The sequence below is a fragment of the Octopus bimaculoides genome, chromosome 2, assembly GCF_046866305.1.
Source record: "Octopus bimaculoides isolate indiv1 chromosome 2, ASM4686630v1, whole genome shotgun sequence".
Taxonomy (NCBI): Eukaryota; Metazoa; Mollusca; class Cephalopoda; order Octopoda; family Octopodidae; genus Octopus; species Octopus bimaculoides.
This window is the reverse complement of record NC_142929.1, coordinates 165023944-165050266: the sequence shown is the minus strand read 5'-3', so window position 1 is coordinate 165050266 and position 26323 is coordinate 165023944. Positions and strand designations below refer to the sequence as shown.

Here is a 26323-nt window from a genome sequence, read left to right as displayed (position 1 = left end):
ATCACTTCTGCATGGTTGCAGTCCAATGACTGAATCTCTCATACCACTGAGAAATGAAAGACAATATAGACTCCCTCCTTCCACTAAACATTCAAACTCAGCATCAAATAGAATAAAACTTAAATTCTTCTATGCATTTTATGCAGTTGTTCACATTCTGTTCTTGCAGAGGTGTGATATGTTGGTGTTGCTAAATGTATGCTGAAATTGTTAGGTTATTTTGACATTCTTTTCCTCTTTCTCATTTTATAGCTGTTTTGATTTCATGATTACTGCAACCAGATATGTCAGATTTCTACTTATAATTTTTATTAACTAGAGTTTAATCACCTCTGTCCACCCCGACAGTTGCTCAAAGAATGGTATATCAGCACTTTACTAATCTTCTTTCTTTTCATGATATTTTTGTTTTTTAAAAACACCTATTTACATAGGTTAATACAGATACACACACATGTTTTATGTATCCTAGAGAGAGTAATGCTCTATCAGTTTGTTACCATTCTTGTCAATCTCACCAGTTATATATAAACATATGTACATATTGATTTGTTTCCTATGGCGTGGAACTGGATAGGTTCAGAAGGGCCAACCATTATAAAAAACTTAGTGTGTTAAATAAATGAGAACCCTGTCTAGCCCTGGACAACTGCCAGTTGTAGGTAACTTTACTGTAAGAGCTGTTTTTTTAATACTAACAGCTAAATGAAATGAAGTAATGATTGCAGACTGGGTTAGTAAATCTCCAGCAGCTGACCTTCAACTGTATGATATTACTAGGATAGGTAGCTGTCATTTTAATATTGGTTTCTTTTGATTTATCGGCTAAACTAAAAGACCTTACATTTTAGAGTAGTGGAAATGGAATATTGTGGTATTCATACGTGACTCAAGAATGTTAATAAGAAATTGGAATTGAAATCATATGTTCTGAACTTTACAACTTTTGACTTGTTACATTTTTATATGAACAAAGTATTGGACTATTGATTAATGGCTTTGGAGTTCAAATTCTCTGCAGGCATTTCATTGTTTTTACTGGGCAGCAATGTTTTGAGTGTGCGTGGTGCAAAGAACTTTATTTTACTCTGCCTCAGTTCATCTATGAGGTAACAGGTATCAAATGACTGATTATTGATGAATATCTCTGTGAGAGTGACAATATGTTTCTTGATTTCTGTCCTTAGCCACAGCATTTAATTCTCAATGATTCCAAGTCTCTAAGATGTAGTTGTTTAACATTAGGTTAGACAACAACTGCATGACTGAAACACTTAAAAGAAAAATATATATTTATATATATATACTAGCAGAGCCACCCGGCGTTGCTCGGGAATGAAATTGTTGCTTATTGGTACTTGAAATCTTTTACGAAAATTAAAATAGGGATTAAATGAAACAAATGATTTATGTGAATATCCTCACAAGAGTAATTGAAATAAATGGCGATTGTGGAACCCCCCATGCACGCACGCACACACACACACACACACACAGAGTATTAGACATCAGATGAAATGGACGTGTGTGTGCGTGTGTATGAGAGAGAGAGTAAATACTACATGCACAACGCTCTCTCACTCTGTCTCTCACACACACGCGCACACATATATCCAAAAATGATGGATGCATATGACAACACACCCCTTGACTCACTCACACTCTGTTTCTTACAAACACACACATTCTTTAAAAAGGTTCCTCAATGTCAACTTCCGGTATTGACGTAACAACGGCAAAAAGCTTCTCTCTCTAGCTTCGCAATATTCTCTCTCACCCCCTCTCTCTCTCTCTCACTCACACAACACACACGTGTGTGTGCACGCGCACGTGTGTGTTGAGAGAGAGAGAGAGAGAGAGAGAGAGGGGGTGAGAGAGAATATTGTGAAGCTAGAGAGAGAAGCTTTTTGCCGTTGTTACGTCAATACCGGAAGTTGACATTGAGGAACCTTTTTAAAGAAGTGAATCTTAAATATAAAGCAATATTATTTATTTTTAATAAAAAAAATCAAATGAAGAGCCTAACATTTATCCGAGGTCAAATTATTCATGCATCACAAGTATGGAAGCATTTGGTGAAGTCGATTTCACATGAAAAGCGAATACACAGACATCTCTGTTTTATATATTAGAAGAAGATATATATATATATATATATATATATATATATATATATATATATATATATATATATATATATAAAAGCAAAAATGCTAGTTCTAAAATCTCTCTAAGAGATCAGTGCAGTAGTTGTGCTAACAAGTAATGTTTGTAGCCACTTCAACATGCCCGTCCATTTGAAAGGACTTTACTGCGATTTTTTTTTAACCCCAAGAAGCCATCTCTTCTGGCTGGTTAACAATGCACAGCTGCATATCCAAGATATTGTGAGCTGGGGAGTGAACCCCTACCACCTACTAGCAACAGGGCCAGCAGCCTTGCCACCTTCTAGCAAGGGGACCAGCAAGCTCTCTCTTTCTCTCTCTCTCTCTCTCTCTCTCTCTCTCACACACAAACATAGTGTATCTTAGATTACAGTATCTACTGTTTCCTTTATTTTTCAAAATAAAATAGGAGTTATTGTTATTTCTAGCAGGTCAAGCAACCATGTATAGTTTCACCTGTTGGCCCATCATAGATTTTAAGTAGATACATCAGGCAGTATTGGTTATAAACAGTATTAGAACATTACCTTACATAACTTCAAAGCCTATATAAATTCATTGGATTACATAACTGAGTTTATTCCTCCTGAGTGGAAATACCACCTATGAAAATCTTATTTCCTATCTATTTGGAAATTTGCCTTTCAACTTCTTAAAGCTACAGAAATTAGGGTCAAATGCTAGCCAATGGAGCCTTGTGATCTAGAAGGGTTAACTTTGTTCATGTAAGATCAAGAGTACAAGTGGGCAGTTGGATATGGTATTGGGAGACTTTCCCCTAGATCACAAGTTCAGATTGGCTAAAGGCACTTCAGGACACATTAATCTACATTATCTCCGTTCATCTATTTGCTCGAGAAACATATTAGACAACTGAGTACTAGATCAACTGATGTGGAGGCACAGTGGTCCAGTGGTTAGAGCAGCGGATTTATGGTCGTAAGATTGCGATTTCAATTCCAAGACCGGGCATTGTGAGTTTATTGAGCGAAAACACCTAAAGTTCCATGAAGCTCCGACAGCGGGGGGTGAACTCTGCTGTATTCTTTCGTCACAACTTTCTCTCACTCTTTTTTCCTGTTTCTGTTGTACCTGTATTTTGAAAGGGCCAGCCTTGTCACGCTGAATCTCCCCCGAGAACTACACTAAGGGCACACGTGTTTGTGAAGTACTCAGCCACTAGCATGTTAATTTCACAAGCAGGCTGTTCTGTTGATTGGATCAACTGGAACCCTCGTTGTCGTAACCGACAGAGTACCATGAGATCAGCTGATGAGAAAATGATATCCTGACTAGGGAACAGAAGTATTTGTCATCTACTTTGTGGAATTGGAACTAAGCACCATCTCATGGAGGTCTCGCAAAACATTTGTGTGTATTTATTATATACATAAAATCAAGCATTTTATCCTGGAATCTAACATGGCTTTCTTGTTCTATAAAGATTCAAGCTGTATAGGCTCAAGTCATGTAAAAACTGATAGTAATTTTTAGCCTGTGACTTACTGATGACATCCAGTAAGGCCAAAACATGTTTGGGAGTTATCACTATATTGCCATAGGTCAGACCTACTTCACACTATAAATTCATCATCATCATTTTAACATTCATTTTTCCATGCTTACATGAGTGTATGGGTCAGATGGAATTCACTGAGGTAGACTTCATACTGCCAGATGCCTTTCTTGTCACCAGCCATCACTTACTTCCAAGCAAGATAATATTTCATAATAGCCTCACATTTTTACAGAAGATTCCAAACAAATGACACTGCTTGTATGACAGTGAACCTCATTTACAACTACCACATTGTCAAAACAAGGACACACTAACACTCTCTCTCTCTCTCTCTCTCTCTCTCTCTCTCTCTCTCATACACACACACACACATAAGCCCCTTTCAGCTTCTGCCTACCAAATCCACTCACAAGGCTTTTACCAACTTAGAGCTATAGTAGAAGATGCCTAAGATGGAACACAGTGAGACTAAACCTGAAGCCATGTTGCTGGGAAGCAAACTTCTTGACCACACAAAAATGCCTAATACTGTCTTTATTTAATTAATTGCTATTAATTTAAATTCCAGTGTTGCTATTCTTGTCTTTCTTCACTAGAATTAATCATTAAGATGATGATTTTTTCTCTTCACTATTGATGTAATGATAATAAATAGTTTTCGGTTCACCACATTAAATATGTTAGTGTACATTTTACTGCAGCAGACATCTCTCAGTATCTTCCTCCAGTCATTCTTTCAGAGTTGTCACATCACTCAGTGTTTATTCCCTAAAATCCCCTACCTCTCTCAAGTCAAACTTTAGATGTTTAACAGTGACAGTTATATTACACTCTGCTGATGAGATTTAATTAGATCAAACATCTTCAGAGTTGTCACCATACTGCTAAAGATATGACTCTCCCTCTCCACCTTATACTATCTTTATCCAATTTAAATAATGGAGTTGTTCTTCCCCTTCTTTCTCTAAACCTAAATTAATGTAGTATTTATCCCCACTTTAATGTGGGTGTTCTCTAAGAGACAGCAATACTGCAATTTTAACTCCAGGAAAGCATCTCTAGCTGGTTTATTCAGTGCATTTTCCACACTTGATATTTATTGCAAGCGGGTGATAACTCCTGCCATTCTAGCTTTGATTCACCAGATCACATGATTTCAGTCTTATTGGATCTCTTCAGTGGTTGGAACTTGTTTGCCAGGCATGCCAGTAGTTTGATCTCGCTAGCAATGTATAGAAAATACAGTGTCATACAATCACTGATTTTATAACCAGGAAACTAGTCCATTAGAAAATCTCTAAGATGGAAGCTGTATACGAAAAAGTAGTGTTTATCTCTACTTTAACATGGGTGTGATTGTACATGGCTTGCACAGCTCTCACAAGCCATTCAGTAGACCTAGTTTTCTTAGTGAGTACAAGATGACAGAATTTTGTCAAAAGTCTCTTCCAGATCAAAAAATGCCAAATGTAGGGGCTTACCCTTAGCTGATAACTTTCTCATGAAAGAACTTTTCACTGATAAGAGGACACAAATGCATCTAAGCTCATTTTCCTCCCAATCGGCTATGCTGGAAACTCTTTCATGTCAGTTTGATACCTTTGTAGTTACCTGAGCATCTGCTTTGTCTTTCCGGTAGTCATTTGGGTGTGGCCTCTATGTGAGTGACTAGCACATTTTCTGTTGCATTAGGTATATAATTTCAGCATCTCAGTTACTTTCCCTGATGGTCAACTACTTTGACTGACCTCACATCCTTAATTGTGCTTTTGACCGTGTAACTGTCAAGCGTAAAAGCTGGTCCCTCTGTTGGGACTTCATGGGATAATCTGACTCTTTCTCATACATTCAGCAACTTTTCATATAACATTGCCATATCTCTTTCTTCTCAACATCAGTGACAGCAAGTGTACTATTATCATTTCACACACCTTTCCCCAATGGCATCTTGATCCTCACTGAAACATTGCCTTGCTGGCTGGAACATTTCATGGCTCTTCATCCTCTCATTGCAGAACATTCACAAACATTTTCACTCTCAGTTTCTCTCCTTGCTGCATATAATGTTGTTTCTAGCTACCTTATATTATTCTTTGCCCCTTCTCTGCTCTCCCATTCTTTCCTGCTCTTTCTCCTAGCTTTAATGGGTCTATCTGTTGTACTATTGTGCCCCATGTCACTTTCCATCTGACTGGAACCTTGTTCTATCAATAGATCTGGTCCACTGTTCACAGCAGTTTGTCTCATAGAAACTTACTGTTGCCCTCTGTGTTATAATTCTATTTTCTCCGCTTTGTCATGTGTCAGTACTGCTTTGAAATTAGCCAAGGGATCTTTCAACCTCTGTGCCTTTCTTCACCAGATAACTTTTGTCCTGAGTTTGTATAGTTCTTATCCTGAGGTCACTAATTACTACTCTATGTAAAGTAGTATCTTCTTCACTGAAGAGAGATTTCATATTCACAACCAGTTGCCCATGTCACTTACAGGTGAACATGAAGTCTATCTAGCTTGCATGCTAACTGAATTGGAAGGGGATCAGGTGTCTGGCTGGTTTCCTGAAGTTAGTGTTGCAAATAATTAGATTATTTCCATCACATAACTTCACAAAACTTGCATTCAATGTACTGTGTGTGTGTGTGTGTGTGTGTGTGTGTGTGTGTGACACATACAGTATGTTCCACTTGTATAATGAGAGATGGCACTGGACTTATTCACAGTACCAAACTGTTGTGTAGTGATGTCTTTGAACCTGTCCAGCCCTATGATAATGCGCCAGTCATATTCAACCCCTTTACTATGATCTTGTACCCAGTACACCCAGCAATCACAAATTATTAATATCCAGCCCACCCTCATCCTCTTTCATGCTTGCACCCCAGTCACTCTACCTTCATATTTTTGTTCTCTTTACCCCTTATCTTGGTTTTCTTCTGTCATCACTACCTGCTATTTACCCTCTTCATCTTGCTACTTTGAGCAAACAGGTGCAGTATAAAGTAATGAGAACTCTTTAGTCTTATAGGGGTAGAAGATTGTTGGCACTCCATCGCTTATGACGTCGAGGGTTCCAGTTGATCCGATCAATGGAACAGCCTGCTCGTGAAATTAACATGCAAGTGGCTGAGCACTCCACAGACACATGTACCCTTAATGTAGTTCTTGGGGATATTCAGCGTGACACAATGTGACACGGCTGACCCTTTGAATTACAGGCACAACAGAAACAGGAAGTAAGAGTGAGAGAAAGTTGTGGTGAAAGAGTACAGCAGGGTTCACTACCACCCCCTGCCGGAGCCTCATGGAGCTTTAGGTGTTTTCGCTCAATAAACACTCAAAACGCTTGGTCTGAACATCGAAACTGCGATCCTATGACTGCGAGTTTGCTGCCCTAACCACTGGGCCATTGCGCCTCCACGGGGGTAGAAGACAGTTTCATTAATGCTCCTGATTATAATGCTGGTGCCATACGTTGATGGTGTTAGGAAACATCCAGCTTCATAAATGAAACCGAAAAGAAAATGTATGAGTGAGACTTGATCCTCTAATAGAGCAGTAACTCCAGATAAGAACTTTTTTGAACCAGGGTGCCCCATCCAGATAATGCCAGTATGGAAAATGGACATAAAATGATGATATATATATAGGTGCAGGAGTGGCTGTGCTTACCAACCACATAGTTCCGGGTTCAGTCCCACTACATGGCACCTTGGGCAAGTGTCTTCTGCTATAGCCTCGGGCTGACCAAAGCCTTGTGAGTGGATTTGGTAGATGGAGACTGAAAGAAGCCCGTCGTGTATATATGTGTGTGTGTCCCCAACATCGCTTGACAACCGATGCTGGTGTGTTTATGTCCCGTAACTTAGCAGTTCAGTAAAAGAGACCGATAAAATAAGTACTAGGCTTACAAAGAATAAGTCCTTGGGTCGATTTTCTTGGCTGAAGGCAGTGCTCCAGCATGGCCACATGTGCTCACATCTACATAGAAACCTGCATATCAGTGCATCCATGTCTATCAAAGGTAACTTGGTCAAGTAGTAAGGGTTGCTAAAGCAAGTGCCTGAAAGAATTAAGTACTGGGACTCGATATGATGAATTTCAATTCTTGAAGGCAGTGCTCTGAAAACAGTAAAATAATAAAAGAATGTGACTTTCTTTAATTTTGCTACCCCTTTCCCACCCATATACTTCATTTTTCCAACATGAATTGCCATTCATTATAATGAGATGATGTCTTTCTTATTGCCAACCGCTGTGATAGAATGAACTCAGCAAGTGTTGTTACTTAGTCCCAAATCATCCTTACGGCATTAAAGGTATTCCAGTCATATTTGATCACCATATCTTCTTCCTTTAGACATAATCCATCCACACCTAATGTGCCTTCCTTTTATAAGACAGAGGGTGTCTGATTTGATGAAAAATCATTTGCTGTTTCTAGCTGGTTGAACCACCACATAGAAGCTCCTTCATTGTTTTATAGATAATTGACTCCATAGAGGAACATAGTCAGGGTTGTGGAACCTGAAGATACCTACCCTGTTGTTTATAGTTAGTGGTGAGATTGTTCTTCCTTTTGTCTATCACTTTCTCATTATTAAATGATTATTCATTGTATTGCTTGTATTCTGAGCAACCTTTCCATAAAATGTCCTTGTTTTGATCTTGTTTTTGGTGCAAGTTTTATCTTAAGATTGTTAACTACTATTACAACTGTCTATTATTACCAACATCACCACTACAATTATCTACTTCTAACAACACCACCATCAGAATATACAATCCTCCTACAGGAGTGTGTTAGGTAGAATCATGCATGTGCCTGAGAAAGTGTGTGTGTGTAGTAATGCTTGGGTGCCTGAGTTGCTGACATCAGACCACACACTGACAGTTTAGGAATGTCTGTGTGTTATTACTGACAGCAACAGGCTAGTCTTAACACATACACCCACACACACATATATGTGCATGCATACATTCATATATGTATGTGAGTGATACATTATATATACATTTATTCATTATACATATAACCTGCCTTCACTTTGTCTTTAAGGAAAAGAATTGGTAATGGTAGATGGAAAGCTGTGAAGTGGGATGTATAGGTATATTTATGTATTTATGAATTTAAATTTTATACACACTGAGAGAGAGATACATATATATGTATATAGAAAACAAAGTTAATTTATTCCACACGGGCAGAAATATAGGGAAAATAGAAGTTGAAAATACACTGAGAATAGTTTAAATATTTTTTATTATTACATTTAAAGATTTGACCAGTTTCACAGTTTATACTGATTTTCAAAATTTTGAAATAGAAAGACATGGCTTATATCACAGCTGTTTTGCTTCTGAAGCTTGCCCTATTTTGATAGGGAACTCATGGCTCAAATTAGTATATGTTTTGAATAGGGTTTGATTGGTAGAGGATAGTCAAATGACTGGTCTTAGAAATATTTGTAGGTTCCCTGCTACGTCTGTGTGTTAGTATCAAGTGATAATGTTTAGCATCATAAGTTAAGGCAGATACAGTTGATGGAACAAGTCTAGTGGTAGTACTAAACAATCAATGCTTTGAATGTTTTCTGTCAAGTATTTATAGAGAATGAGCATGTGATTAAGTTTAGAACCTTCTCTGTTTCCCGCTACGTCCGTGCGTTAGTGTCATGTGGCAGTATATTTTGCGCCTAACATGAAGGCCGATGCAGATGAGTGAACATGTTTAGTTACAATCAAGGCACTCCAAATTTAATCTGTGAGGTGGGAGAGTAGACAGGAATTGCTTGTATGTAGTCCAGTGGCTAAAGTTTAGGTTGTAGGTTCCTCATGTTAAGCGGCAGAATGAGTTTTGTGTGTGAATAGTTATTTATATATGTACTTTGTTAAGTCTGGGTTTCATACTTTTGTATGAAAGTATTCTCTTTATCTGTGCTTCATCTGTGGTATTCACTGAACATAGGTAGAGTGAAAAGACCTGGAATTTGGGGGACTTATTTTTTGAACATATGTCTATGTGTCCACTCAGTGGGACGTGTCTAGTACTGGGGTCTCATATTTGTTGTCGGTGAATGTTCAGCCTATTTCTTAGAGTAAGCTTTGTTTGACCTATGTAATCTTCATTACATCTTTGACATTTGATAGCATATATTAAATTCCTTGAAGAACATGTAAAGTGATGTTTTATGGTAAACATTTGTCCTGATTTGAATTTGTATGTTGTGTCTTCAATAAGATTGAGGTAAGTCACACAATTAGAGCAGCCACACTTTTTGACTGTTGGTGTAGGAGTTGTGGAAGGTAATTTAGCACTCGTGAGGAATTTTTTGAGAGACTTTGATTGTCTTTTACTTTCAATTGTTTTGTGTATTTCAAATACTTGTTTCATCACATATATATATATATATATATATATATATATATATATATATATATATATAATCGCACTAACTCAACATTATCTTTAAGACATAAAATCAGAGTTGTAAGTAGTGGAAAGCAAAGTGTATTGTACGGTTAAGGGGTGAATGAGGTGCAACAGTGTGTCTATGTGCACATGTTGTTAGAATATCTTTTAAAATCTCTCTCTCTAACCTTAAAGCTAATCAAATAATGCTCCATGATATACTTAGCAATGGTGGTAATAGTGGCATTTGAGGGAATTCAAAGAGAAACTATATGCACCTTATTGTTTTCTTTGTATATGTACATACATAAATGTGTTTGTGCGTGTGTCTGTGTGTGCAAGCTCATATATACAGGGTGTTCAGGATAATAGGAAAAGAAAACACAATATCTCATCCAAAAATAAAATTATTTGAAAAATTCAAAAACTACCAACTACATTATGGCTGGGAGATAACAGTTTACCCAATGTAGCTGCCCTTAGCTTTCAAAGCAGCCTCAAATGACTCTGGAACTTGGGAAGATCTTTGATCCCCCTCCTTGACCTTGCCCACCAGCTTAGCCTTGGTTGTTGCAGGCAGAGTGGTTAGTATCTTTCTCAACCATGCCCCACACATAGTATCCACAGGATTACAATCAGGGAAATTAGGATGGCAGAAATTGGGGCTAGTGAAGTCGTAAAGCTGTTTGACCTAAACCCACAAATCAGCAATGCACAAACATTGTACAAGTGATTGCTAGATGGTTTTTTGCATTTTGGTCAGGTTCGCTTGCTGGCAACCCAATGTAATCATGCCTGTAGAGTTTCTCTTGAGCAGGTAAAGTTCTCTTGTAATACTAAACCAACATCTTACGAAATATTTCATAATCCTTGACCTTAGTGAGAACAGCTGAATTCTATTTTCCATTCATCTGTAAGCTCTTGTGGGAATTGTTTTTTTTATTATTTTGTTTTGAAATGGCAACTAACCAATTAATTTTATATGTTTCTTCTTCCAGGTTAGGTGGACCTGATCCTTTGGACTATATCAGTATGTATGCCAACTCTGGTGATCCAAACAGAAACATCCCTCCCCATTGGCATTACATTAGTTTTGGATTATCTGATCTCCATGGTGATGGCCGTGTGCATGAGTAAGTAAAATTATCATATTGTCCCTCCACTTTTTTTTTCTTTTTCCATTTTACTTCTAATTTCTCCTCAAGAATATAAGCAGGAAAATTTCAGTATTCTGAATTTAATAATAATAATAATAATAAGTGAGTAGATCAGTGTATTTTATTTTTTTAATGGTTGGTTGCCATTTTTAGTATTTTACCACATAGATTCATGGGGGCTTGTGTTTCTATGGCTTTAACTGAAAAGTATTGGTTTGCAGTCCTTGCAAGAGGATTATGCAGAATGCAAGAGTTAAGCCTAAGCAACTTAAAGAAATGTCCACATTCTTTCACATGTCCATGACTGAATGTATCACAAAAGATTCATCTTCAGGACCAGAAAATATTTCAGTCTTGAACAGCTACTAACTCTCTATGAGACATGTTGATGTATGCTGCATCCAAAAAGTTTGGTGGAAGGGAGCTTCAGCCAGGTTCCTCACTGGTGAAAGGCGTAGGTATAAATTCTTTTGGGAGGGCAACAGTGATGGGGTAGGAGGTGTTGGCATACTTCTAGCTGAGAAATGGGTAAACAAGGTGATTGAAGTAGTCAGAATATGTGATAGGATACTTAAGCTGAGACTAGTTTTGTAGAATTGCATTGCAACATTCCTCTCTACCTATGTTGACCCCCTCCCCAGCCGGGTCAGCTGTTCAAATGAACAAAAGGACTGTTTTTATGACGCTCTTTTGCAGGCCACTTTGATGATAAATGACAGTGATCTTATCTTTGTGGCTGGTGATTTCAATGGACATGTTGGGAAGCACCCAGGTGTCTATGAAAAGCTACTGAATGTAAAGAACTTATTGTAGAAGGAGAGTCTGCCTGATGTTGATCTAACAGAAGGACCAGCAATCCAAATAGACAGTAATGTTGTAGACAAAGCCATGAAGGATATGAAGATGGGGAAAGCTCCCAGCCCATCAGGAATAACTGCTGAGATGCTTAAAATATCTGGCAGTGTGGGCTATGATCTGTATATTTAATCAGGTGGTACTTGAAGGAATCATACCCAATGACTGGTGCAGTAGCACCATAGTCAACAGCTACAAAGGTAAAGGTGATGCCTTAGATAGAAGTAACTACAGAGGTATCAAATTGTTGGATCAGGTGATGAAAGTCACAGGAAGGGCCATAGCCCAACTAATTAGGGAGAGAGTCTAGATGAGATGCAATTTAGTTTTGTACCAGGGAGAAGCACCACCGATGCTATATTTCTGGTAAGGCGGCTGCAGGAGAAGTACCTAGCCACAGATAAACCTCTGTACTTGGCTCTTGTTGACTTGGAAAAGCTTTTGACAGGGTCTCCCGATCCCTTATCTGGTAGTCAATGCAGAAACTAGGGATAGATGAGTGGTTGGTGAGACCTGTACAAGCCATGTACAGAGATGTGGTCAGTAAGGTGAGGGTTGGCAACAAGTATAGCGATGACTTCAGAGTACAAGTAGGGGTTCACCAAGAATCAGTTCTCAGCCCCCTCCTGTTCATCATAGTCCTCCAGGCAATAACAGAGGAATTTAGATGGTTTACCCCTAGGAGTTCCTCTATGCTGATGACTTTGTTCTCATAGCTAAATCAGCTACACCAAAACTAGTGAAGACATTTCAGGTGTGCATGCAAGGTCTAGAATCAAAGGGCCTTAGAGTTAACCCAGCAAAAACCAAAGTCTTAGGAGGAAGGTAGACAAATCACAAATGCCTTCAGGTAGATGGCCCTTCTCATTCTGGAGGAAAGGCATAGATAAGAATTCCATAAGCTATGGACATATAAGAGGTGCAGCAATTTCAGAGGAAGGTTAACTGGAAAAATAGTTCTTGTGGTATGGAAATGAATAAATTTTGAGAGATTTAATTTGTGTGTAGATTTGGATGCCAAGTAGGCAGCAAATGTGAAGGCTTTCTTCATTGGAGTACTACTTACAGGACCATCATGCTTCAAAATGCAGATGTATTATTTATTGTTTATTGTTTTAATTTCCTTTCAGGCGAAGCACCAATAATGACGGCCCCAGTGGATTTGGTTTTGAGCTCACATTTAGGCTCCGACGAGAACCAGGTGAAACGAACCCCCCTACATGGCCTGCTGCCTTAATGCAATCATTAGGACGTTATGTCTTTCAATCAGGTATTTACTTATCCATTGTTTGAAGTGCAGGCATTGTTTTGGGTGTCACATTGTTAGACCTGTTTCATATTTGAAAACAGCAGACTTATGAGACATATGGTCTTAGATGCTCGAGATTATGTAGCTTGTCAATGGCTGGTAATATTCAAATCTCTTGGCATTACCTCTTTTCAGCTCTACTGTAGCACAATAATGTAGACAATAGTATAGAATAGTACATTGCAATATAGTATAGCTGCACAATATAGTCCAGTAGAATATTCCTTTCTACTCTAGGCACAAGTCCCGAAATTTTGTGGGAGGGGACCAGTCGATTAGATCAACCCCAGTATGTAACTTCTACTTAATTTATCGACCCCAAAAGGATGAAAGGCAACGTCTACCTTGGCAGGACTTGAACTCAGAACGTAAAGACAAACGTAATACCATTAAGCATTTCACCCGGTGTGCTAGCATTCTGCCAGCTCGCCGCCTTAGTCCAGTAGAATATTGTCATATGTGAAATAGTTCAGTATGGTATTATTGTTGTCGTTTAGTTCCTGGTGTTCCAGCTATAACCATCCCATCTTTTTCCTACATGCAGGGAATTTAGTACTACCTTATCCCACATTTCATTTTCTAATGAAATGTGAATAAAGGGAGATTTGGCTGCTGTTTCTAGCAGATTGAGTGACCATATAGAGGCTCTTTCAGTATAATTTAGTATTCCTCAGTAATATATAGTGCAGTATTGTGTAAAAGATTGTAATTTAGTGTAATGCAATATGCTATAGTATAATAACTATAATGCAATAGACTACAAAATAGTACTATACTGCAGTATATCATGAAATAATACTGTATAATGCAGTACAGTATGATAATGTATATTATAGCACTGTACTATGTAACATAGCAATGTGCAATATAGATTAGAATACAATTAAATACAGTATTATATACGATATAATGCAAGTTAGTTCATTATACTGTTTCTGTATAGATATAAACTATGTCTTCTTATATGCACCAATCTTTGCAATTCATTAATTACATAATGACGGTTACATTTTTTTTTTTCAACAGAAAACATCCTTTGTAGTGGTGACCATGTGTCTTGGCATGCCCCATTGGATGGCAGTGAATCTCGTGTTCAGCATATGCTTATGACAGAAGATGTACAATTGCAACCAATTTTAACACCATTTGGTGTTGTTAGTTTCATACAGGTGAATTCCACCATTTCTGTCCCGTTTTTATATATTCTTTTCTTACCATGTAAGCTATTGTTACTCTGGATTTTTTTTTTTCCACCTTATCTAAAACATTAGTGCTTTGCCTAACTTAGGATACTTTTCACCTTTATGTTTCTTCATATTCAGTCTATTCACTTCTCTCTCACTTCTCATTTTTCGTTTATCTATTAATGATTGTTCAAACCATTTACAGTTATAAATGGATTTTTCTCTGTAGAATGCTTTGCATTCTGAGTTCAAACTGTACAAAGTTACTTACATCAACTGTTCCTCTCTCAAAATGACTGTCCCTCTATGTTAGAAATCATAATAGTTAGTATTTTACATATAAATCAGAGGTCTGGCACATGTTTGAAGCCATAATTTTGAGATCAACAATTGAACAGTGATCAAGTCCTTTATTTATTTATTTATTCATTTACCTTCAAGTTAAAAACAAATTTTTTTAATTGAATTTCTATATGGTTGGGAAATGGCTAAAACACTTTTGAATATTTAATTTTGTAGTCACTAAACATTCCTAGTTGAAATCCTACTGGTATTGTTGACTTTATTTATTATGAATGTAGAATTGATAAAATATGATAAATACCAGTTATATCTGAGAGGTTGGTTCAATTGACTTTACAGACTGTTGTGAATTTGAGATTATGTGTGAATATAGGGAATCAATATTGAAGTTTATTTTTTCTCTCATATATTTTTCAGATTGTAGGAGTTTGTAGTGAAGAATTAAAAGCTGCCCAACATTGGAATGGCCCTGGAGTTATTGAGTTGCTGCGTTCTGTTGCAGTGTAAGTATACAGCTTAGCCTTCCGGCTACACTAAATCACTAATTTTTAACTCCCAAAACTGTGATGTCTATTTTTATTTACCAGGTCATAACAATTCGAAATATGTCCAGAATTATCTCCCATACTTACCGAAATAATTATAAACGATATTAGTTAATGCTAAAATTGTTTCTTCTTTACTGCATGGTTATTTCTAGTTGGCTTTTTATTGCTCTCTTACTCTTTTACTTGTTTCAGTCATTTGACTGTGGCCATGCTAGAGCACCACCTTTAGTCGAGAAAATCGACCCCAGGACTTATTCTTTGTAAGCCTAGTACTTATTCTATCGGCCTCTTCTTGCCGAACCGCTAAGTTACGGGGACGATTGTGGGGGGACAAACACAGACACACAAACACACATACATATATATATACATATATACGACGGGCTTCTTTCTGTTTCTGTCTACCAAATCCACTCGCAAGGCTTTGGTCGGCCCGAGGCTATAATAGAAGATACTTGCCCAAGGTGCCACGCAGTGGGACTGAACCCAGAACCATGTGGTTGGTAAGCAAGCTACTTACCACACAGCCACTCCTGCGCCTTCTTCTACAGGAATTATTAGCATTTAATACAGCATAGTAGTTCACTATACGTTAATAGTTTCAAATATTCAGTTGAATCCTGAGAAATTCTTCAAAAAATTCAACCTAAACTGATTAACTATCTTTAATTTTTATGTTATATTTCTGTTATTGTCTAAATATATTGGTAAGAACAAACTTTTCATCACAATAAGTATGAAATTTATCAAGGAAAATAACTTTGTAAATTGACAAAAGGCCTAACTAAATGTTTGTCTCAAATTTATAGACCAGTGGTTTTTCAACTTTTGTATTTATGCTATAATGTTTGCAGGATAATTTGAGTGAATTCCTGGTGACTTGGGGGAAAACATGTAGTTTAGAATTGGTTCATGGTTTTCTCTTTTCTCTGATCGTAGAATTCCCAACAAATGATTTTTCTTATGTTGAATTTAGTGGCTATAAACTTAAAGTAGTGGACTACTGACCACTTATTAAGCTTTATAACATACTCTGCTTATAGTGTTTGTGTTGTTCTCTTAGGTAGAACTCATTAGTTTTGCTGCTTCAATCTACCTGCTTGAAAATAGTTCCATCTGAAATTTCCCTGATATAATTAATATTAGAAAGAACATCCACTTGATATAATACCTTTTCCAACATTATACAAATATCTTTCTACATGTATGTAAACATTGTATACATACCTACCTACTTACTGATCCACAACCACAGTCTTACAACTTTACGTCTATAACAGCTTTTTCTTTGATGTATTTTTTTGTCTTCACAGGGCTGGAGGAGCTTGGTTAATAACAGATATGAGAAGAGGAGAGAGCATCTTTGAGTTGGATCCTTCATTACAAGTAAGCTTTGATTGATTATGAAAAGACATGTTTTAATCATGTATCAATTATATTTTAAGACTTGCTACAAGTATGCTGCATGATTAAGTTGGCTTTTCAACCACAGGGTTTCAGGTTCAGTCCCACTGTATATCGCTTTGGGAAAGTGTCTTCTACTGTAACCCTGGAATTGGTAAATGAGAACTGTACATGAGTATGAGTATTGACATTCTACTGTTTGTTTTTTTTTTTGTCACTGGATCACTGAAATGGTGATAATTACATTCCTTGTTGACATTAAGACAAGTTCTTCTATGCTTTCAAAGACCAGTGAATAGAAAACTTTCCCTTACTTAAAAAACACATAAGAGTTGGAAATAAAAAAGGCATCTGACCATAAAATGCTGCCTTAAATAATTCTCTGTCCAACCCATGCTAAGATGAAAAAACAGAGATGTTAAATAAATGAACAATACAAACTTGTCTAAGTTGATATTTTATATTTTCTATAATTCATATTGAATTATTTTGGGTAGCAATCTAGAGAATGGAGATGAACTTGTAAAAAGGATGTTAGCATAATAGTTATGAAAACTATACCTGTTGAGAAAATATAAGACCTTTATTTAAGAAGAGTTAAACAGTGATTGAGTGTCAAAAGTTGAGAAAAAGATTGTGGTACATTTTGAGCATACTATTTGCTTCTATTAGGTATAATTTTTTATAATTTGGTTAAATTCTCTAGTTGTGAAAAGATTATGTAATGGAAAAAAATTAAAATTAAGCAATTAAGCAAAAATTAACCAAGTACAGCATGTATATAAACATTTTTAGTTGACCGTTCCCTTGTAGTGTGTTCTATACAATACAGCTGTCAGAAACTAAAAACTAAAGATTTGATATTTTGGGATGTCTGCTAACAGAAAAGAACAAAAAATTCAAATAGAATTATTGATATAAGCTTGTGTTGCAATCATGTGTCATAAGGGTGTAGAGGTGAATGTGTGTTTGGTTTTTGTAATGCCACACAGTAATTCTTTTTTCACTCTGGCTGGTGGAAACTAATTTTATAAGTAGGTTGCAATTTTGAAATGTAATTGTTTTGCATACACTTTGAATATTCTTGTGAAAAACAGGAGCATTACATCAATGACGTGAAGTTTTTGATATGCAATCTAATGTCAAACCAATTCCATGATTCTGTTTCAATTCCATTCCTTCAATTCTCATCTGCCAGTTCCTCTCACAAAGTATCAGATTCCCCCAAGGCCTTAATAGAAGGCACTTGTGTAAGATATCACACAGTGGTATCTTACGATCCTGAAGACATGTAATCATAAAACAAATTCCATATGCACACAGCACCCTCTCTCTGTTTCTGTCTCTCTCTCTCTCTGTATATATATATATATATATTATAAGACATAAACATTAAATTCTGCTGAATAAAGCCTTTTTCTGCTCTACCTTTGTTGTATTTTCCTGCAAATAATTTTTCTTTCTTTCCAGTTTGAAAATGTTTACAGGTTACATATTCTGTTAGCATCATCTGTCTATACTCTAACTCTGCAAGTCATAGTAAGTTTTACCATTATTAAGCTTTTCCTCTTTGATTTTAGGAGAGAGTGGACAGTGGTATTGAACAAGAAGGTTCTAACCTTAGCGGTGTCAGCAGTAGGTGCTTCTGGGATGAAATACTTTCCAACAATCATGGTAATGAAGACAATAAAGAGAACCGTCTTATTGAGGAAGAAAGGCGCTGTAGTCTTGAAAGACCTCATATATCAGATATAGGTATATCAGTCTCTCTCTCACTTTCGTGTAATGTATGTGTATGTATTCATTTCACCTCCCTCATATGGACATAGGTATTTCATATAATGTTTCTTTCCTTCACTTACTTATATATGAATATGCATTATTGTAATGCTTCACTCATATACATTGAGTTTATAGAAACAGACTGCCAAGCTAAATACCCCTCAGTATTTAATTTCACTCTCAACACTTTGACGTAAAATTTTATTAGGATAACTTGTAAAATTGACAAAATAAGTATCTAATATACTAGGAGCAATTAAGTTAACAATATCATCTGCTCAGTAACAACTGCACTTGTGCCTTATTCAAAAGAAACAACATACTGAGGCATACTGGCACACACACCTCATAAATTATTGAACCTTATAATCAAAGCAGTTGTTATCCAGAAATTTTCTTTTGGCATTTCAGAATCAGAACAAATTCGAGCTGTTTTGCAGAAAGGTTTACATAATTCCCTTGTCAACTCCTCATTACTATCAGAACAAAATGAAAATATCGAGGGTGTTTTACAGTAAATATTTATATTTTATAACATTTTTTTCTTTTATGACTGTTTTACCATTAATTACTTTTCTTATTTTGCTTTATGTAAATCTTCAATTCCTTACATTTCTGTTATTCAATGTTATTTTACTGTCCATGTTTCTCAATGGCATAGGCTGGATATGTTTATCATTTATGATGCCATCACTTCTCAAATTTTCACAACTTTCTGTCATAGTTGAGCTTCAGTAAGCACACCTTTTTTTCATCAAACACTCATTATCAATACTGTTACATTGTAATTTTTTACAGGTACCAGAATATATATTCACTGCAAATAGTCTATAATATTTAATATATTACAAAATAACAAAGCTACAAATGCAATAATAATTTTTCACATTAGTACAACATTATGCATTTTATTGAAGTGGCATATACTTATATCAGTTACTCACCTCCATCCCACTGGTATGATTGGATCTTAATTTTATTGGACTCAAAGAATAAGTAGAGGCATAGAACTATATACTGAAAACAATTCAATCCACTGTACTACCATTCCCACCTACTACCACCATTCACAGAATATAACATACTAATAACAATTTATACACCAAGGAGACTGCCTTTATGTGGTCACTTGACATGAATGATGTAAATATTTTAATTTGTTTTATGTTGTTTTAATTCTATTTCATTTTTATTTCATTTCGTTTCATTTCATTTCCTTGGAAAATTTGAAGACTTTCTTTACCTGTGTATATAGAGATTAATGAGTAGTTTCTTCTTTTCTTCTAACTAACCTTATTATTATTACTAACATACCGTTCTGTACACTACCAAAAAGTTTTATTCCTATATACATATACAGAACCAGTTTTAAGTTTCTTCACAAAACAATCAAAAAAACTATTGTTTATTTTCAGCAATCAAAATGGGTCAAGGAAAGAATCTTTTGACAGCACATTGGCATCTGAAGTTCCGTCTGAACTATTCCGCACTCGCACATTGGATAATGTTCACCTAAAACTCAATTTAGAAGCTGGATTATTACTCCCACTGGCTCTTAAGTATGTTCTTACTTTTTCCATTGTATCTCACTACTACTTTCTGTTGTAAGACACATTATTTTATTTGTGTCAAGAACCAGACCTAACAGGTACAAACACATACACACATTTGAAGCTTACAAACCATGGCCAGGAATAGTGTATATCCTAAGTTAAATTTCCATGTATCCTTGTGTTTTCTTTTAATGCAATAGTGTGTGATTTAACTATTTCTGTGGCGTGTGTGATTATGTACCAGCTCCCTCATTGGCTTGTCTAGAAACAGTGATTTCATTTATTTAATGAAGACACAAAGTCACTCACCTAATGTATATCTACCACCTCTTATTCACTATCATATAGCAATATTTGTCAATACTTGTCATGTAAGCACTATGTTATTCATAACTATTTGTTATTTATTATCCAGTAATATCTACTTATTTATCAGCCAGTAAGGTTACCTTACCTTTGTCTAGTACCCACAAAAAATTATCACATTGTACTTAGTATTTCTTCATCTGTTGGAAGTTTGTTTAAAAACTCAAACTTCTGCTAAAATAATAATTTCATTAACTGCTTAGAAGCCCATATTGCTTACATCTAGACTAAACTTGCTGCTTCCATCGTATTTATTTCTCAGTTTTCTTTTTAACGTATGTTTGTGCATCTATTTAATTTCTCTATTTAATTAATATATTCTCAGTAGGTATTTTAATTTATGAACTTACCTAATGTCTATTTGATTTTAGGATTCTGTTTCATACAAGATATTTCTTTGTTTCGGTAGAGGCAGATTAAGACATGGCCGTCATTTTACATTCAAGAGTGTACTGAATGATGTGGCAGTGACATTGGTCTCAAGCAGTGTCACAGGTTCCATAGCAGATGAGCAGCATCCATATGCTACACATGGTCCTTGGCTTCAGGTTGGTAACCTCTTGTTTTCACTTATTCTCTTTTCTTAGATAACTGTATGTGTGTATAAATTGATGCAAGAGTGTTGCATTAAATATATTTTTGTCATTATTCTTTGTACAGTGGTTCTCAAATAATGGAAGAACTTCTGGGTGTTGTCATAGAATATGGTTTCCTTACATTACAGAAATATTGGGAATGTGAAAACAAAAGGACAAATGTCAGTGAAGTTGAGGTCAGAAGGATCTTCTTTCCTGCCGAAAAAAGCATACAAGATGCTTGCTTCCATAATTCCAAGTAGATAGCAAAGAAAGAAGTTAAATACTTTGTTTAGGATATTCCAGGCTACATTGTTTAAGAGTAATCATTAAGGTGCCGTTTGGGATATTCATTTGATAGTGATTTGTTAAGAATTTGGTATTTGAAGAAATGGTGCCAGAGTAGCAAAAATTGATGTGGTGACATGGTCTTTTATATATATTCAAAGTGTAGTTAGAGCAAAGCAAAAAGTATCATCTGGGGATTTCAGATGTGGAAGATATTGGTGTAAGTCATTAAGAATGGTAAAGTTAGATGAAGACCCGCCCACATCAGCGAAACTGAGTTCTAGAAGTGCTGTGTCCCCCACCCACACTTAACAAGAAAATTTCTCTCGCTCTCTACTACAACAAACCAAACTACATCTCTTCCTCACATTTCCACTTCATGCACTAGGCTTACCTCCCACTCCCCAATCCTGTCCTCTTGGCCCTGTGCCACTGGATCATTGCTATCCACTAGCTTCCGACCTGCGTGTTCCACCCACTCCCTATCACACTGTATCATTACATATGCCCAGCACTTTGCCATCATCTCTATCCTGTTGTCTGTCTGTCTGTCTCTCTCTCTCTTTCTCTCCTACACTTCCCTCAGGTTGGGTAACCATGTATTTCCTTTGCGAAAGCACACCTGTTTCTGTCTCTCTGCCTCACTATAAACTTTCATCATCTGACACAAGATCACCTCCAATGCCCCCTTCCCTCTCAAAAGAGTTTTCTTTTTTTTCTTTTTTTGCAACTACTTAGTAACCCTGTCGGTGCAGGTGCCACTTAAACGCACCCAGTCCACACTATAATGGTTGGCATTTGGAAGGGCATCCGACTGTAAAAACTTTGCCAAAATTGACTTCACCTCTGCTTGTGCCACATAAAAAGCACCAAGTCCACTCGGCTGAGTGTTTGATGTTAGGAAGGGCATCCAGCTGTAAAAATCTTGCCAAAACAGTTACAGACGTCTCGTGCAGGCTTCTGCCTGCCCAGCTCTTGTCAAACCATCCCACCCATGCCAGCATGGAAGGTGGACATTAAACGATCATCATCATCATGTCTCCTTTTCCATACTTGTATGGGTCAGACAAAACTATATTAAGTAAGAGTTATTTTACAACTGGATGCCCTTCCTGATGCCATCCCTCACTTGTTCTAAGTGAGGTAATAATCTTTGAGTCTTTTGTATAATGAACAGCTAGGTTATATATATATATAGGCATGGGCATGGCTGTGTGGTTAGGAAGCTTGCTTCCCAGCTACATGGTTTCGGGTTCAGTCCCACCACGTGGCACCCTGGGCAAGTGTTTTCTGCTATAGCCCCGGGCTGACCGAAGCTTTGTGATTGAATTTGGTAGGCGGAAGTTACTGCCGCATGCGTATATGTCTCTGTATGTGCTTGTGCCTCTCCGAAAGAGAGACAGGGAATATATATATATATATATATATATATATATATATATATATATATATATATATATATATATATATACATATATATATATATATATATACATATATATATATATATATATACATATATATATATATATATATATACATATATATATACATATATATATACATATATATATATATATATATATACATATATATATACATATATATATACATATATATATACATATATATATACATATATATATACATATATATATATATATATATATATATATATATAGAGAGAGAGAGAGAGAGAGAGAGAGAAATAGGTGCAGGCGTAGCTATGTACTTAAGAAACTTGCTTCCCACCACATGAGTTCATGTTCAGTCCTACTGTGTGGCACCTTAGGCTAGTGTCTTTTACTATAGCTCTGAGCCAACCAAAGCCAGAAACTGAAAGAAGCCCATCATATTTGTGTGTGTGTGTGTAATCATCATTTAACATGTTTTCCATGCTGTCATGGGTTGTGCGTGTGTGTGTATCTATCTGTACCTACTAATTATAAAATCTCAAAATTGCTCCACAGATTTTGCTCACTGATGATTTTATAGAAGACATGCTACAGGATATTGAAGAACTCTCAGATCCAGAATATGTAAGCCACCTCTGACCTTCCAGTTCTAATATTAAATTCATATTTGATTAGCTGATAAATGTTGTATATTCTTGTGAACCATAGCAGGCTGATTTTCTCATATGTTGAACTACTAGCTGAGTGACAAACAATTCACATTGTAATGCTGTCATCATCCTGTGTTCATGACATCGAGACAAATTTCTTTTCTTACTAGCTCAGTCTATACAAATGTATAAAGAGATATCATGTGATAGAGATCTTATATCTATCAAGAGCAAAAGAACTGTATCATTAACTTGCAGTATGTCACTGAAGTTTACTTACAGCATAAGGCAACAAGAAGCCTCTCACACCAGAGTTCCCAATCACTTTAATCTGTTTTGACATTGAATCCAGGCGTCAGTTGTTGCATACATGTGATACCTAGTGTTCAAAAGCATATCCTGTGTTAAACTTATTATTCACAAGTGACCCTACCAGGAAGATATTTTATCCAACTATGAGTGACTCACTATGATGACTGATTATTGTGTGTAGTCCATATCCAGACTTCATTATTTTAAATCTAATTAAGGCTGATGCTCTTTGTGTACCGGAGCAAAAACACAATGGTAATGTTACAGTTTAACTACTTGATCATTTGGTCAGTTGTCCAACACTTTATTTTCACAACCACTGTGCTTTGTAGACTTCAAACATTGGCATAAGATCACAAATTTTTAGGGAGTGGGTATATGGTTGATTAAATTAAACCCAGGACCTTAATGGTATTTATTTTATTGACCCAGCAGGGATTTGAACTCTGAATATGAAGAAATGTAACTAAATGGCATTCTATTGATCATGCTACACACCACCATAATCGAGTTGCTGTTAAGTGGGGATGTATGTAATCTATAAGCAGCAAGTTAATATATTAACAGTATTAATTGATTAATAAACCATAAAATTTAATAATTTTATATCATTTTTGTATCTTTTAAATCTTACATTTTCTTGTTTCTTTTTCCCTTCCTATAAAAATTTAGATGGAATGGCCAAAGACCTACGAATGGCCAAGACGGAAATTACTCATCACAATATTCCCAGATGATATGTAACCGCAGACAACTGAGGCAAAAAATAAGACTACCAAAATTTCAGCTCTGTTGACCAACAAACATTGGAAGTTTTTCATTTAAATAACCAGCAAAATAGACCCCACTCCTTTATTTTTTCTACTCCACTCTTTTTTCCAACTGTACTGATGAGATGGACTCAACATTGAGATGGTGCCTTGCTAGCATCTGACATTATATACAATAATATATATATATATATATATATATATAAATATATATATCTTACAATATATTGATTTTTTTCCAATTTTAAAAAATTTCTTAAAAATCATATTACTCCAAAACAACATGTATATGTTTCACTATGTTTGTATTCTCTGATAATGCTTTCAGATTAATATATGTCTGTATATATATATATATATATATATATATATATATATGCATACATACATACACACACACAGATACACAAACATATTCATGACATACAAATACAGATGCATACACATTATATGTTATTATTGCATAATTTCCGTCCATTGTTACCCATGCTCAAAGATTGACTGCCATTGTAATCAAATTGACATGGTTACACTTTATTTCTCTACTCTCTTCTGCGCCTGTGTCAGTTGAGTGCCAATGTTGAGATTGCTTCAGAGCACAAGTGATACATAATTATACATAATATATTAAAAATTATAAACACAAACAGACACATATATATACATATCTATATAAATATGTCATCGGAAACATTAAATTGAAAGTGAAATAATATCTTGTATAGCTATGTGTTGTAGATAAATAAAAACTTTAAGAATCATCTATATATATATGTATTATCTTTTTTTTATCTGTGTATAATTTGCTTTACCATTAGCCCCCTCCTTTTTCTTCTTTGATTAAGCCATAAAATTAACAAAAAAAAAACAATTGAATTTGAACTCAGAACATAAAGGAACAAAACAAAATACAACATTTTAATCTATTTTCTCTACCAATACCACCAATTAAAACAAGCCAACTGTAACTTTGCACACAATCAACAATGGCCTTTTAAAACAATGGTTTCAAATTGTTTCAGTCTGAAAGAAAAAATTTGTAAGTATGGTTACTACAACAGCCTCTGCTTTTCTGAACTGTTGAGTACAGTTGTTGTTAATCTGGGAAGTAGTACCAGTTTGGGGACATTGTAAGCTGACTATGGGACACTGGGTATTTAGGAGCGTTGTGATTTTTATTAGAAGTAAAATATTTAACTCTTTCACATTAAAACTGGTCATATCTGGCCCAAATATTTTACCTGTTTTTCGTTCAAACTGGCTAGATCTGGCCTCTCACACCTACCCTACAATGTCATTCTAAAAATGAACAATCACGTCATTGAAATCTTGAAGCTACAAGATAATGTATCATAAATTCAAAACAATATGAATAAACAAACATTACATTTGACAGAGTAATCTGCATGCTAAAGGGTTAAACCAGGTAGAATACTTATATTTTAAATACATTTTCAAAAAAAAAAATCTTTATTGAGATTAAGATATAAGTAGGATATTCTGTTATCAGTGAGTAGAAAACACTACTGATGATATACCATAATCCAGATCCTCATCTTTTTTTAACCATCTAGCATTTAAACCAGCTATATTCAGCCCAAATATTCTTCTTGTTTCATGTTCATACTGGCCTGGTCTGGCTTCTCACACTAACCTACAATGTCATTCTAAAAATAAACAATCACATCATCAAAATCTCAAAGCTACAAGATAATGAATGATTAATTTAAAACAATGTGACTAAATAAGGATTACATTT

General features: G+C 35.7%; 1 protein-coding gene across 1 annotated transcript in view; it reads left to right on the top strand.

Annotated features, from left to right (window-relative positions):
• Nucleotides 1-25333, top strand: part of LOC106869805 (suppressor of fused homolog) — a 35995-nt gene extending 10662 nt beyond the window's left edge. The window contains exons 2-12 of the mRNA XM_014915669.3: nucleotides 11092-11226; nucleotides 13236-13375; nucleotides 14441-14583; nucleotides 15319-15404; nucleotides 16763-16835; nucleotides 18434-18608; nucleotides 19047-19149; nucleotides 20051-20194; nucleotides 20964-21102; nucleotides 23388-23456; nucleotides 24467-25333. Coding sequence (XP_014771155.1) covers nucleotides 11092-11226; nucleotides 13236-13375; nucleotides 14441-14583; nucleotides 15319-15404; nucleotides 16763-16835; nucleotides 18434-18608; nucleotides 19047-19149; nucleotides 20051-20194; nucleotides 20964-21102; nucleotides 23388-23456; nucleotides 24467-24538 — 1279 coding nt within the window. The 3' untranslated portion in view covers nucleotides 24539-25333. The remainder of the gene's footprint in view (nucleotides 1-11091; nucleotides 11227-13235; nucleotides 13376-14440; nucleotides 14584-15318; nucleotides 15405-16762; nucleotides 16836-18433; nucleotides 18609-19046; nucleotides 19150-20050; nucleotides 20195-20963; nucleotides 21103-23387; nucleotides 23457-24466) is intronic.
• The last annotated feature ends 990 nt before the right edge of the window (nucleotides 25334-26323 follow it).